Raw genomic sequence first — 16,362 nt, 5'->3', positions numbered from 1 at the left:
TTTTTAGGTTTCTCTGTGCGTCTGATGACCACTGAAGCAATGTAAACCTGCTTGAGTTACTGTTTTAGAGCATCCCATTTGTTTTTCACAAGGTTGCTTAAAATCTGAGATGGTAACTGTTTACAGAGGGGAAATATTCAGAAAAGCCCACGTACAAATTTCAAAGATCTGTGCTTATGATACTGAACCTTTTTCAGCTGTTTCCAAGGTCTGCTTCCTTCTGATAGTAGTTTAGGGGGAAAGACTCTGAGTCAGGTTTTTAATTCCTTAAAGGACCAGAAGTCACTTTCAGTTAAAAAAATTCAGCAGAAGAGATGCCAGGTGGAACAGCTTAGTTTAGTTTACTTGTTGGTTATTTGAAGCCTACAGAAAGACAGAATTCTCTTGCACAGAATTCTCATTGTGGTTCTCATCCTAATTAGGGGAAAAAAAGGCAATCAAAAACTAAGAAAATGTGTGGTGAGAGATTGTATCTATCTGTTGCATGTAAAGCCATTCTGTAAATCAGTACAGGATTAGCTTTTCTCAGAAAGAGTTTTGGCAGAAATTTTCAGGCATTAGTTGCCAAAAGTAAGTCAGTATATCTAACTAGTGGAAAAAAATGTTCTGCTCTGTCACCATTCATGTAGTTTTTATAACACTCATCATTTTCACTTTTTACGGCTATAGATTTCAGTACTTGAAAGGGAATTAATGCAATGATTTTTCTCTGGAAATAGTCTCTTATGTCTTCCATTTCAGATATTTACAGTGCTCTGTTTAGGGGGTTATTTGTATAACATGTTTCATATATAGATGATGTTACTCTTTTTCTAGTAGAGTTCATAGTTTCCATATAATTTTGGAAGTACCTGTCCCCATTAAGAATGGAAAAAGGTTGGCGATAAGAATGGCAAAAGATAAAGGCGAACTAACAAATATTGTTAGTAACAGAGGTGAAGTCAAATTGCTCTGAACTAAGGGGATAGTTTGTTTTAGATTGAAACTCTTCTGTATCACATCAGCTTTTGCTGTAGGAAGTTGCAGTTGCATTAAAAACATTGTTTGAATTGGGTGTGGGTTTTTTAATGGACTAAATTGCAGTGTAATGAGGAGAGTTTTTTTCCCACTTAATTTTAATATGCATTTAATTGTGTTCAAGTGGTTGAAATAGTAAAAAAATATGGATTGCAAACAGTTCAAAAAAAATACTTGGAATGTGCAATTTGCTCAGTAAATTGGTACAAAATGACTGCTCGATTTTTCCAGAATGGAAGCCAACACCCAGAGAGAAATAACAGCTCTGAGACTCTGCGAAGGACATCCGAATGTAGTGAAGTTACATGAAGTTTTTCATGACCAGGTATTTTGAGGAAACTGTAATCAGCACCTGCCAAACATATTGCTATGTGTTTTCCCAAGAACTTTTTGGTCTTAAGCATTCTGTAACTGTTGAGGCAACTTTTTTCCTAGGGCTTTTGTCTAGTCAGTATAGAAAATGAAGCAGAAATTGTGCATTCTAACATTCTTGCAGTTACCAAAACAGTATGCAAAAACATTAGAGGTTTGAATTCTGTTCATTGTTCTGTTTTGTCTTTGATTGCCATCATACAATGTGTTCATGGCCCAATTTCTGTATCTATGATACTGAAATTTGTTATCCCCTTCCCCCCAGAATCATTATAAATCTTAAAACAGTATTTGTGAATTAATTTAGAAATGTTGCATATGAAGATTATATATCTAGTATCTTTTCCTACACATTAGTAACTTAATGGAGATAACCAAATAGCTTGCCAGATTACCAAATGTGAAAGTAGAGTTTCTATTTGAAAATCTATTAAGATCAGTTTACTTAGATACCTTAACTGTCTTTTGCCTTTAATGTAACACAAACTCCACAGCATGGAATAAACAATAATTTGATCTGACTTGGAACTTGGCTCTGGTTTGAGCTAGGGTTTTGGACCAGATGTCCTGTAAAGCTCACTTCCAACCTAGACTAATCTGTTGTTCTGTGTTGGTCTATAGATTGTGTAATGGAACAAGGGGTCTCTTACCTCTCCACATGAGTCTGTCCCCCTCATGCTGTTTGTACTGGGACTAGCAGAGAGCTCATGTAGAGCACTTCAAAATTCTCTGGGAGGATACAGTGTCTGTACTGTAATTTTTATTGACAAGAAACCCCTTTTTTTACATATATGCACAGTCTGAGTGCACACTTGTAGAACAGGACATTTCTTTCAGTTTTCTTTGAGTAACATGAATATGCTAAATCTAAAAAAATGGTTCTCCAGACTGCTGTGCCACTGAATAGGCTTCTCTCAACCAGTCAACCCACTGTATTTTTAGCTCCTTCTGGTAGCTCCCAGGTGTTAGCTTTCACATTACTTGTGCACAATATTCTGAAGACCGAAACTGATGGGAATTTTCTAGTTTTGACCTTTCTGCAGTTTGTCTTAATAAAAAGAAGTTCCAGTTTTTAACTTGCTCCGATATCAGTCTGTTCAAATTCCCCATAAGTATTCCAACCATATAATATTGGGTTGCAGTCTCTTGGTGAGCCAGAAGTTTTCTAGTGAAAAAAGTCTTTTTATCCTTTTTAACATCCCTGTCAGATATTTCCAAAGCATAAAGAAAATTTGCAGGAGAGGATATCATTCAAGCACTACTAGACACCTTGGTTGTTCTAAGAAATGTTACTGTTTTTTGTCCACATAGCTCTGCTTTTATTCTTTAGTATATAAAGTGTGCACCTTCTGACTATTGCTTTGAATTCCATTTTTTGGCCACTTCCCAAAGCTTTTTTGCTGTGCTTGCAAATACTTTTGTTACTGTCATTCAGGGGAGGGAAGGGCTAGAAGTCCTGGCATGCCTACATCCATTGCCTCTTGAGAATGCTGACTTTACTTCCTTGTTCTGAGAAGTCTGCTGTTTGTTTAATGACAAGACATTTGAATTGCAGTTGATTGTGTGCCAATGTTGTCTAAGCCCCTGCTTATATATTGCCTTGAAGAGAGCAACCTTTTAAAAACTCATTGCTTTTTTAATTTAAAAAATGCTCTTTAATTTTTGGAAGATATCTAAAATTTTGGGAAGATATCTATTGTAATTCTAATGATGGAGTAGTTTTGGCTACTACTCCATAGGGGATAAAATCACAAGTTCTAGATAATTTTTGATTTCAGAGGTTAAGTTTCAGGGTGCTTTTAAAGGATTTCGTAACATTTAAGTGTTAAGTCCTTAAGCATATTAATAGATACATATCCTTATATCAGAACAGGCTTAGACAGCAAAACTTTTGCTTTTTCCAGCTTTACTTGTTAACCTAAGTAAAGCCTCTTCATCTCCCTACAAATTTATACATTTAGCTGGTGGCATTGCATTTTTGTTAATAAATATGGGTGCACATGGGGAACACATTATTCTTCAGTCTCAACAAGATTGATGGGTAAAATGCCATCTGACATTTGATGCTTTTTTTTGGTCTTCCTAATTACTACAAGCAGCAGTGCTGTTTCTTCAAACATTGAGAGCCTGTCAGAATAGCACCTAACTCCTGAGTGAATATTGGTTTGTAATGTTAAATTTCTAACATGCTATTTTTTAATTGTTTCAGCTTCACACATTCCTAGTAATGGAATTGCTGAAGGGAGGGGAATTGCTTGAACGTATTCAGAAAAAGAAACATTTCAGTGAGACGGAAGCCAGTCACATTATGCGCAGACTTGTTTCAGCAGTGAGCCACATGCATGATGTAGGAGTAGTCCACAGAGATCTGAAACCTGAGGTATAGTGACTTGTATATATATATTTAGACAATAAGTTATTAAATGTCTGGAATGTAATTTACCTCTGTTTCTCCAGCCTTTGTTACAGAGTTTTCTACTTCTGTATTTTTAATTAGATATTACCACTTTTACTTAGCAAATTCTGTAGATATTTTTCTGTTCATAGGTAAAAGTAACTGTAAGCAATCTCTACTCTTAACTTGTTCAAAAACATTCTTTGCCTGTATGGAGACATTTTTCACTACCATGAATTTATTGTGTGAAACAGTTCATAAGCAGAGCTAGGTTGCTTGGGTATTTTGCATTTCCATCTTTTGTACATTTCCATCTTTTGTTTGATCTTAATTTCCTTAGTAGGGCTTCTTTTCCAGTTAAGTGTGAAATGAGCACTAAGAGAGATGTGTGATTTGAGTTCAGCAAGTTCAGTAGTTTCCCAAAAGAGAAAATTATTAATATCTATTTTCCAGTAACTGCTTTTCTGATATTTTTGTTGTGCAGCAACATTGTGCCTTCTAGACCATTCAGTTTACTCTTATAGATTGACCACTGGCTTTGTTCTGCTTCCTGGAGCCAGTGTTTTCTTGGGTGCTTTTGCCAGCGGTGGGTTGGGATGTATGTTTTCTCGAGCCTGAAAATAGTGTAGATTAATGTTGATTCATCCAGTAAGAATGTTTATTGTAGGGTGATGACAGCCATCATACCCCAGGAAATAGATGTTCCTTTTGTAGCTAGAGTTAAAAAATAATCTGCCATTCCTACTGATGTTTTATCTTATTGTAACATACTTTCTGTGATATGAAAGACTTGGTATTTTATAGTAATTCCAATTCAACTGGTAAAGAAGCCTTCTTGGTGTTGCTAGTTGTTTTTGAAAACCAATCCAAAATATATGAGTTTGAAAAAATCTCTGTCCTGGGCTCCTGTTATAAGTAAACAGTTAAAGAGGGACTATTTTGAAATTTGAATGTGTGAGTTGAAAAAGTCATCAGAAAAACTTTTTCCAAGAGTCACATCACCAGGGTAAGAAAAGCATATTTGACAAAAGTAATTATTAAAAGGATGAAACCAACCCCTCTTTCTCTCTTCTACTCTTATCATCTTAGTCTTACTTCCACTTTGAATATAAACGCACAGTAAAGCAGGGCTTCAGCTGCATGGTAGATTAGGTAACCTTCAATTCTACATTATGTTCAAGAGTGGAAGTCTGGGAAGTCAAGTAATGAAGGGGTAGCAAACAGCTTGCAGAATCCGTTGCCTCCACATAGTTGGACTTAAGCTGCTTGTCTCCTTCCTGCTTGTGTTAAAAGTTACTATTTTAGATTCTGACATGAACTTGGTATGGGATATGCAGGTTTCCCAGTATAGACATGGTTAGTGCATTTTTCTGTAAAAAGAGATATAGGAAATTCTTATGGCTTTTCTAAGAATTCCAGTCAGATTTTTTTGCTGCTCAACTTTGCAATCTAATGTGCTGCTGATAATTATTTTTTTTTTAAGTCTGGCTGGTTAAATGTAACTAAGAGTGAGACTTTGAATTTTATGGACTGGAAGACTTCTGTTTATTAGTACTAATTAGATCACATATGTTGGTCTGCAAAACAGAGGAAAAGTATGGACAGAAAATAGAGAATTCATAGGAATAAAGAGTTTATGTAGCATATGTGACCCTATTTGGAGCTTCTCAGTAGAGGATTTGAGGACTGTTTCTGTGATCATAAATCTGTGAACTGGGTTCTAAAGGTATTACAGCAATACATAACAAGTGTGCGAGAATGTTGTTTATATATCCTAAAGTATATGTGAAATATAGCTTTAAATATCTGGGGGATGGGAGGGTTCTGAAACACACTTTATTTGCCTCATTAACAGAAATACCTGAACTCTGTATGGGATACTTGGACTGTACCTTTCTTTCCGTGCATAACCAATTTAATTTTTATCATAAGAAAGGTCTTTTTAAACCAATGTTATTCATTCTTTATTTACTTGTAGACAATATAACATCACCATAGGAAAAAAGACTATTATATTAATCACTTATCCTTGTATGAATATTTTTGCTGAAATTAGGCTTCCTGTAGATCCATTTACACAACAATTAAAAAATGACTTCTCTGAATGTGCCTTAAGCTATATCAGCAGTACAGAAAGCAAAAATACTAAAATACTGTTTTGTAGCAGCTATTTTCTTTTGTCCATAATGAATGGTCTCAGGTTCTCATTATTGATCCGCTGGCAGTCTAGCAATCATGTTTTACCCTTGTTAATGAGTTTGAAATTAATTACTTTGTGTGAGTCATTCACCTTTTGTATTACAAGGTTAGATAGGACTATAAGATTTCTAATATTGAGACTTTTTTCTAGCATTCATAAATTGAGCAGTAAAGGCAGTAGCAAAATGATGCTCTTCTCTCAGAAGCTGAAGGGAAGGGTAGAATTAGCTTATAATTCATCTTGGCCTCAGACAGTTTTTCTGTAACTTAACTTCCCTCTTGTATCTTTCTTGGCAAATACAAATACTCAGGGCAAAAAAAAAAGGCAGATTGCCTTATATTTTCCAAACTGATAACAGCTTGTCGGTCCTCAAGTCCAAAGTGCCGCATTACAGTGTGTAAAGCTGGAATTCTCGGGGTCTGCTGTACCAATGTCTCTGCCTTGGTGTAAGGAGTAGTTTTGTGGTGGGACTGTTATGTGACCTTCAGTGCTTGAATGCTGTTGGTCCCAGGTTTCTTTCAGAACACATACTCATACTGGCTTTGCCACCCATGCCAGACAGCTCTCAGTGAAACCTCTGAGCTATTGGTGCACTCTTAACACCTCTTCATACCAAGGTGCACCTTTTTATCACCATCCTTCTCTTTCAAATGACTCTTGTGCATTATTGTCCTCATGGCAATACCGTGGTACCATTTGAGTAGCAAAGACTGTTCAGTCTCAAGACAGAAGGAGCAGTGGAAATCCCCCACACAAGAAGGCTGTTGTTCACAGCATGCCAGAAGGAAGTGGAAGCTTAAGAGGATTTGCTTTTGTTTGAGGAAGAAGGCAATTCTCTCATCTCCAAACATGTTGATGTCTTAGGGTTTTTTTCTTGTCAAAGTTCCCAGAATTCTTTTCTCTACTATTCTGTGCCACATATCCATTTTCATTAGTAATCTCAGAACTGCCCTGACTTGCAGATATGCAGGGGCAGGTAAACACGTCGCATTTCTTACAATCCAGAGTATTGTTATTTCTGTTTTTCTCTTCCCTCAGTGTCTCGCAGTTCACCTTTCCTCTAGATAATGGAAAATTTTCTGTAGTGATAGATGTAGCAAGATAATTATAACCAATTTTGTACCCAGTGCTAATATTGATTTTTGTCTTTGCTTTTCAGAATTTACTATTTACAGATGAAACTGATAATTCAGAAATAAAAATAATTGATTTTGGCTTTGCTCGTTTAAAACCACCTGATAATCAGCCTCTTAAGACTCCATGTTTTACTCTTCATTATGCTGCCCCAGAGCTCTTGAATCACAATGGTTATGATGAGTCTTGTGATCTGTGGAGTTTGGGGGTCATTTTGGTGAGTGATTGAGGTTTTTAACTATAATTTTATTGCATGTATTTATTTTTTGTAAAAGTGCAAGGAACTGGAGATGATTTCATACATAAATTGGGTTCATCCTGAATTCAAGGGAGGTGAAAGTACTGCTACACAAATAATATGTTCCAAAGACAGATCTTTTCCAGAAGCAGAATTTTTTTTAGCAAGTAGGAAATAAAATTTAACATTTTTGAGAATGGAAAAATTACTTGATAAAGTCAGCTTCTCAAAAAGATATATGCTTGTTAGGGGATTTTACAGGCATCCATATAATCTGACACTTACAATTCAGAGAAGAAATCAGCCTGTATTCTGATCTACAGAAAATTAGTTTCATGTGATATAAATGGGGTAGAAATATATTTTGTTCATAGCTTCCTGGAATAGATGAATGTTTTTTCTAACAGGGACTCCAGAGGAAGTCTTCTATATTTTAAATATTCGATAGCCTTAAAATTATGTTAGGCCAAGTTTTATTGTGTAGCATTGGTGATGCAAACAACAGCCCTTCATATTTAACAGTAGAGTTGTCTATAAATACCCTGTGTTTCCTAAGGCTGCTTTTGTTCTTGTGACAGTACACGATGCTGTCAGGGCAGGTACCATTTCAGTCTCAAGACAGAAGTTTAACATGTACCAGCGCATTGGAAATTATGAAGAAAATAAAAAAGGGAGAATTTTCCTTTGAAGGAGAGGCTTGGAAAAATGTTTCTGAAGAGGCTAAAGAACTAATTCGAGGTATGTATTTACAAGTATTTATTGTACATTATGTTTTTATTTAAAAAGATAAATTTGGAGAACCATACAATATCTGGATGCTCCAAAGTGTCTAACCTGACAGAGCAATATGCACAGCTGGAGCTGTGTACTGACCTCTAATACAAGCAATGTGTAGCTATGGGCACATCAGAATGCATTAAAAATTGCTTGTACACCTAGCAGTTTTCTAATGTGGTAAGATGCTGATAAGGTTAGTGGGGTTACAAGGAACTGAAGAGCTTCGGAAGAAGTGAACTCACTCTTATATTTAAAAGCAGAGTTTTTCTATTATGTTATTTTTGCTTTTCTAAAAAACCAAAACAGCTTAGGAGATAAATGTCTTAAAAGCTGAGCTTTTGCAGAAAATGAATTTATTACTGTTTCTTTTCCATTGGCTATTTTTTAATTCTTGTACAAAGACTGCTTACTGTATTTCTGAGCTACTTCATTGACATTTGCCATGCTTTGGTCCCCTTAAGCTTTTGAGCATCTAATTATGTTTTCATCATAAGCTAGGCACCTACCTTAATGCTACTTAGATGGAGTTCTGCATTTCTGTAGAAGCAGGTTTGTAAGGAATTTTTCTGCCAAAAATGTAGGGATTTCCAGATTCAGACTTGAGTGAATTGTGCAGGGAATCTGAGGCTTACTCTTTTGAACTTTATCCTAGACAGGCTTTAATTGAAGAAATAATTTGGTAGATGTGAGTTTGTGTGAAGAGAGATGTGAGTTTTCAAACAGTTAAATATAAATTTTTTGCTTTTGGGATTCTTCTGGAGAGGATGATAGTATAACATTGTGTGAGTGTTATCTAAGATAAATATTTTTATACCTAGGATAAATATTGACATTAGTTACTTATCAAAGCAATGCATGAGATTTTATTAAGATTTTAATATTTGCATTTTCTGTTGACTGAAGATAAACAACTGACAGTTTTGAAGAATGTAATATGTTTCTATTAGGACTTCTCACAGTGGATCCAAACAAAAGGATTAAAATGTCCAGCCTGAGATACAACGAGTGGCTTCAGGATGGCAGCCAGCTCTCATCTAACCCTCTAATGACACCTGATAACTTAGGCTCTTCAGGAGCTGCAGTGCACACATATGTCAAAGCCACTTTCCATGTAAGTTCTGAGAAATGTTTTGTTGTGTGCTATGTTTTGTAATGTGTAATCTAGATTTGTCTCTGTTTTCTCTTAAAAACTACACATATCTGTCCTTATAATTCAGCATATGCTTATAGGTGGATTTTTTTCCTCAATAACATTTTCTCATAGCATCTTTGATGGAGTACATGAAAATGGGAATGATGAAGCATGCATAAATTTCTTGGAGATATTTATTTTCATGAGGATTTGGGCATTGAGTACTGTTCTTGAAACAGCAATTAAAAGTATTCTATTTCTTAGAGAAATCAATGAAAAGGTCTTCAAACTTTTATTAAAAACCCCAAAACTTTATATTTAACTTAAGGACAAAAAGTCAAACAGTTACTTATGGTTACTAAATTGAGGTAGAATTTCTGGAATATATGTAGTTTGTGGTTTTTACATCATGTAAAAATGTGCTTTTTAGTGGACTTGCTTGTCTACGATTGTATATTTATTAAAATCATTTGAACTGCAACTCTATTTTACAAACATAGTGTTGATTCTCATGATCCCCTCTACAGAGAATAAATCAAAATTGAGCAGATCTATGCTGAAATACTTGTGGGTGCTTTTTAGGAAGGAGAGAAAAGCAAAGTAATTGTTTCTTGGAGAGGTCCTGACAATGCAACATAGTTTGGGCTGAAAGAAAAACTGTAATTTAGCATTGTCCTCTCTGAAAATGTAGTGTTAAATAGGTTAAGGCTAAGTAAAAAATACTTCTAAACTAAAAAGAACAAGGAGAGGAAGATGCCAATCAATAATGTTATGTATTGGCTCTTACGTATCTGTAAAGGCTGGTAGAGTTGTTGTTACAGCTACAACAGGAGTTAGTAAGGAATTACATTTTCTCTTGTGAAGTACCATAGACCATTCACAATAAGTAAAATGTGTTAAATATCTTGAAAAACTTAGAATTACCTTTTATTTCGAAACAGGCCTTTAACAAGTACAAAAGGGAAGGATTTTGTCTCCAGAATGTGGACAAGGCACCTCTTGCAAAAAGAAGGAAAATGAAAAAAACGAGTACAAGCACAGAGACACGTAGCAGCTCCAGTGAAAGTTCCCATTCTTCTTCCTCTCATTCTCATGGTAAAACTACACCCACAAAGACATTGCAGCCCACAAACCCTACAGACAGCAATAACCCGGAAACCATCTTCCAGTTCTCCGACTGAGCAGCAGAATATCCTGTCTTGAGGAGTTCAGTGGTTACAGACTTAGCAGTACCTGCATTGTCTTCTCCTGCCCTTCCTCCCTGTGGCTTACAGGCTGCTACAGGAAGACTCTTGTTGCTTTAGAAATGTATTTTAGTCATACCTTTTTAGCTCTGTATTTCCATACATTTCCTTCTAGCGTTGTTTGGTATCACTGGATATAGTGTAATACTGTTATACAACCAGCATTGTTTTCTCTGAGGGCTACATTACTGGTGTGCAGCCAAGCTCGAGGTAAGTAGCTGTTCTGCTCATGGTACTGCTTGGAAGAAGACTGTTCCTCAGTGTCACAGTCTTCCTCCCAGTTCCTTCCCCACTGCTCAAAGCAAGGAAAGCTCTGTAACATATGTAGAACTTCAGGATCTTCTGCTCTTACCCAGCTCTGTGAAGAATATTGTAGAATTTGGTTCTTAAGCATGTAAACTATCATTGATACAATGCACCAAAGCAGTACAGTACTCTAAAGCCTTTTAAATTTATGGTTATGATTTGTCCCATTTATTTGAATTTTAAGATCAAAATGAAGCACTATGGAGCTCTTACTTTGTTTAAAAAATAGCTCCACATATCTTGTTCTAAACAACTGAGAATAGAAGTCTTAGATTTTTTTTAAAATTTATTTATTTTTTTTAAACACTCATAGGGTAAAAGATATCTGATAAGGTGAGATGTCTAGTACTGTGATACAATAACTTTTATTTTTTGAAGTTATTAGCTTCTAAAAGATTTTAAAGATTCTAAAATGTAATGCTATAAGAGAAAATTAAATTTCATATTTGATGCTTTGGAAAATGGCCACGTGTCAAAATACCTATTTCAAGATTTAATTATAATTTATATTTTCTTTTTATAATTACACAATAATTTTAAAATACTAAGATTTTTTTAAAGATGAGAAAACTCCAGTTTCAACATTTGTTATTATAGGGTCCATGAAAATGCATACCAAGTTATTTGAATTTTGCATTGTGCAAATATGGCAGTCTGATAGTGACTGTAAAATATTAGAATATATGTTTTATTTTTTGCACTTTATAACATCCAAAGGAGATGTTTTAGAATAAAGTGCACTCAGATCTCTCTTCCTACAAGGTGCTGAGCACTGTTTTAATGGGCTGAATGACCTGAAATCCACCATATTTGGTGGTCGTGGTCATAGTGAAGGAGAATTCTGTACTTTGCAGGAGTGAATCCCTGTATATTACCCACTGTTTTCATTCCTTACTGTAAAATGCAAAGCTCTTTCTATCTTGCTTTTACATTGTATATAACAAATACTAGACCTGGGCACCTTGTGTAGTGTAGATGTTAACAACTTATGCACTGGGAATACTAAAGGGAAATTATATTGAACACTGTGCTTCACGACTTGTTCACTGTGGTGTTCTGCAGTGAAGTATTTCCTACTGTGATAGTATAGTATGTACATAACTGTTGGGAATCATAAATGTGACTTAGAGAAACATCAGCATAAACTTTTAAATCAGTATATTTTATAAATTTATGGAGAGCTCTTTTATAGCTTGTATTCTCAATGACTAGGGGTAACTTAAGTGCTCAAAATGACTCCAGTTTTGCAAATGCTTACATGTGTAAGTTTCCGCTGAAGTCAGAGAGGCTCCTTGTCATTTGCCTAAATTTGTGTGATGGAAGACTAATTGACCAGAGGATTTTGTTAACGGCTGTCTCTATCTTAAAGTAACCTTAATCCAAACCCTATGCAAAAAAAAAAAAAGGTTATAGAAATTGTTTATATCAGTGGTTTTATTTATAGAATTATATCAGATATCAGTATTGACAAATACAATAAATCCATGTTTACACGGATTGTGTGTATCAAAACATGGCTTTGAAGCCCAACATGTTTGTTCTGTGTTTCTTTAATATTAATAATGGCATTCTGCGGTTTTGGAATTGCTCATGTGAAATAGTTTACTACTTTCTTGATGTGAATGTCAACAGTAATTGCAGCATTAATTTCAGGTTGATGTGAATATTGAGATTTGCACTGTTTATGTAGAAGTAGTATATTTAAAGATCAGTCTATGTGCTAATAACACAACCAATTTTAAGTGGCCTATGTTAAAGTATTGAAAAATAATTGTCAGTGTAATATATTCAGGTTTGCTTTCTAAATGCTCTCTTTGGAAGTATATCTCAATAGTGAACATGGCTCATTTGTAAAAGAATACTTTTCCTCTCCCAAATAAACTTGCTGTAAATACAACAAACAATCCACCATTAATACTTGTTATGCAGACAGTATAAGTGAATTGGGAGATTGGAGAACAGGTTGCCTATAAAGTTTGCACTTTGAGCAGTTTGTGAAACTCGTCTTCGGGATAAGGACAACAAGAAGCAATTTCAGTCTGATTTCATTTAAGTGTAAGAAACTGTTGGATACCAGGTGGATTTGGAATATTGTGACCCAGCTGAAAGAACTTAAATGTTAGGAACATGGGATGTTAGGAAATGTTGTTTCCCTGTTGGAAAATTTAAACTGTTTCTTGACAAACTGATGAAACAACAAGAATGTTTGCACAAGATACTAAATGCTAGAGATAATGGCTGTGTTGTCAATCTTTATTTCTACACAGGTTTTGAAAGACTGTTGTGAGACTAAAGTTATTAGAATACATCAATTGTGTCAAAGACAACTTTTATAGCTGAATATTTCTGTGTCCTCCTTGTGCTCTCACAGTAGTTGTTTAATAAAAATTTTAACCGAGGGTATTTCTTTTGGGCAGGGCTAAGTACATTTAGGTGTCATCTTGTGTTTGCTTTGAACCAGTCATACCCAGTTATGACTGCTTGCTGCTTCCAGGTAACAGAGCTCTCGAGGAAGTGGATTTGACACTAAGCTGTCTGAATTTTTAGATTAGCATTACATAGACAACTGCTGATGTCCATACACATTGATGCATTGAAACTTGAGTTGCAAACTAGGCAGCTCAAGTATAAGTTTACTTCTTGTTCTGATGTCCTGCAGGAGAGTATTTACTCTTGGCAGAGAGTTGACCAGCCTGGAACTCAAGGTCATATAAAGACCGTGGGCCATGTTTTTCACATTCAGACCACTGGTTCAAATTTGAAGTGTACAAGTTAATCTTCACTAGAACTATAAATACTTTATATTGTCTTGGTGAAGGGATGCTACACTGTGAATTATGTGTATACTTGGATTAAGTTTTCTTCACAGTGCTGCTATGCGTCAATCAGCTTTAATGTCTAATGTTTAACTTTACCAATACCTGACTGCTGTCAGAAATACAACAATGTCAGCAATGTTGTAAGCAGATTTGTGTGAATAGTCAAATTTCTTATGAGTAGAGATTTCAATTAGTGCAGCTGGTTTTAATCTAATCTTCAAAGAACTCAGTATCTGGTAAAGCCATTTCTTTGTAATACTTTTAGAAACACAAATACTAGTATTAGCAGGTAATTCTGCGAAAGGATTTAGAGAAGTGCAAAGAAAAGAACATAACTTACAGTTCCTCTGGCTTAGTGAAATATCTATACTTTAAGGAAAAGAATCAGTGTATTTGGCATATATATTGTTTACTGCTATAAAAAAAACCCTATTAAGTACTTCATTAAACACTTGGGGGCAAGGGGGATCATGTACTGCATCACAGAATGGATTGAGGTTTCAAATTGGCTCTGCTGATGGATGTATTTCCTCAGCCCTTTTCCATGGCTCCTTTTCAGAACAAAATAACAGTTCCTGCACAGCTGTATCCCTTCTCAGTCATCTTGAGAACAGAATAATTCTCAGCAGAAAATGAGGTCATTGGTTATAATGAAATGTTGCACAAGCATCTTATAATCTGTGCATGTGTTGTCTGCATGCATGTAGATACATGCTGTATTGCATGTCTAGATCTCAATTTAAAGTAATATGCCTCGAATAAGAGAGCTTGTTTAAAAAGGGGTTCTGGGCTCACACAGATTTGGAGGACCAGATAAGGCTGCCACAGAAGAGGAAGAAGGTTATAGGAAGTCAGAGGTGAGAAGCTTCGGGGCAGATATTTTCAGGGGTAATTCTTCCCCCGGCTATCTTAATGTGCATGTATCATTCACTGACAATGAATTGCAAGCTTTCTTGCCAGTTGTCCAATATAAACATATTTCCTACCTCTGCAGGTCCCTGAGAATGTGTGTGTGTAGCTTTATAACATTTAGTTCATCATAGTGAAATAATTTGTTATGTCTCTGGTATCATTCCAGGTGTTTTTACTAAATTAATGGTCTTTATTTCTTCCCCTATAAGTGACAGTCTTTTTCAAATACAGTTTTTACATGGCAAAACACAATATTGCCTTCCTTCAGTTGAGGTAGTTGACTCAATATTCTGGATTGAGAGAACAGAATATAACATGGGTATTTCAGCTGTAAAGAGATAAAAGTGCTTTATTCTTTGTCTGCTAGTGAGAAACACTTCTCAGTTTGGTCCTTTGGCCCACAAGGCACTGGATTCTGTAAAAGTAGAAGAAATTCAGAGCTGTTTACTAGCTCTCATCTGCCATCACACATTTTTATGTATCACATATTAAATAGATTCTGAATGTTCAGAACACCTGTGTAGAAAAGAAAACTCAGACTGATTCCTGTAATCTGCAGTAGAAAGTGAAGATATGCTTTCAATTACATAGACCAGCTGAAACAGTCTCTTCTTTGTTGTACCCAGAAACTGCATAATGGAGAAAAGCAAGAGACCTGCAGTAATGTAAATTTCAAGAAAACATGTATTTTGACAACCTTCATGGTCTGTGTGATACAAATGGAAGACAGCAACTGTCTGGGAAACAATTTTAAGTGTTTAAGCAGGGATGTTATGGGCTGGTCTGACTAATACTTTACTCAGTGGTAGAAAGGAATCCATATTATTCACATGTAAAATTGCTTTTAAAAATTGGAAACCAATCTAACTGTATTTACAAGAGTCATGCAGAAGTCTGCTAACTTCCTTTGAAATGCCAATAATAAAGGAAAGAAAAACAGAACTCTTCTTTAATTGCTTCAGGAACTGCCAAAAAACCTAACAGATGAAATTGCAAATTGATTGCAAACTTCTTACAGCTTTCTTAATACAAAGATATTTGTCAACAAATCCAGCATCAAAACTTAAAATTGGTCTCATTTATCTTCACCTGATTTTCCCTAGTTGTTTTTTTTATTTTGTTAAATATGCAGTTGTCTTAGTATGATTATGACCAAAGGTCTATTTGCATAAGCAGGAGAAAAATCAAAGGATTTAGGATTAGGTCTTGTGAATAACCAAAGTAAATCTGCTTGGAAAGGTAAACATTTCAAAATATGCATATATATTAATGGTATTTGCTGATAAAACTATGTCTAGCCAAGTACATTTTATCTAAGTTATGGGTGATTTTGTGTGACATTCAGCTATGCTAAAAAAGCTTTCAAGTTTAACGTCTTTGGAGTTTAGAAAAGTGAGAAGGGGAAAATTTAAAGATGACGCTGCAGAGAGAGGACAATGATTGAAGTTTGTCCCTGAGTTACTCGAGGTGACTGCTTACAGAGGTATCATCATATGGTCTGCAGAAGCTCACTCAATAGTACATATGGTTCTTTTCCTATAAAAGTAATATGCAGTGGAGAAGGGAAACTCAATTCACAAAACCAGCAAATACCTCAAAGCTTTTCTCAGGTGTCTCCTTAATGAGTTCACATGGTTTAAGTGGTTAACTCTGCTGTACATAGCAATTACTCTGTAAGCTACACCTGCTTGAGGGAACAGGATCTCACTTTCTGGTGATGTGTTCACTGTAGAGGGATGCTACAAATTAGAGCTCAAGGTGCTGTGTCCCTGCTGCTTTTAAGTTTAAGTGTTCATACGATTCTGCTTAGTACGTA

The 16,362-nt window shown here is 35.4% G+C and overlaps 1 protein-coding gene across 4 annotated transcripts in view; it reads left to right on the top strand.

Annotated features, from left to right (window-relative positions):
- The window catches only part of RPS6KA5 (ribosomal protein S6 kinase A5), a 71,560-nt gene extending 55,615 nt beyond the window's left edge, over positions 1–15,945 (top strand). For all 4 annotated transcript variants that reach the window (XM_059850144.1, XM_059850146.1, XM_059850148.1 and 1 more), the window contains 6 exons: positions 1,249–1,342; positions 3,599–3,769; positions 7,144–7,335; positions 7,935–8,094; positions 9,081–9,244; positions 10,207–15,945. In XM_059850144.1, the coding sequence (XP_059706127.1) occupies positions 1,249–1,342; positions 3,599–3,769; positions 7,144–7,335; positions 7,935–8,094; positions 9,081–9,244; positions 10,207–10,446 (1,021 nt within the window). In that variant the 3' untranslated portion in view covers positions 10,447–15,945. The remainder of the gene's footprint in view (positions 1–1,248; positions 1,343–3,598; positions 3,770–7,143; positions 7,336–7,934; positions 8,095–9,080; positions 9,245–10,206) is intronic.
- Positions 15,946–16,362: the final 417 nt, after the last annotated feature.

Source organism: Haemorhous mexicanus, chromosome 6 (genome assembly GCF_027477595.1).
Source record: "Haemorhous mexicanus isolate bHaeMex1 chromosome 6, bHaeMex1.pri, whole genome shotgun sequence".
In the NCBI taxonomy this organism is placed as follows: domain Eukaryota; kingdom Metazoa; phylum Chordata; class Aves; order Passeriformes; family Fringillidae; genus Haemorhous; species Haemorhous mexicanus.
This window is presented reverse-complemented; position numbering and strand designations above follow the sequence as displayed.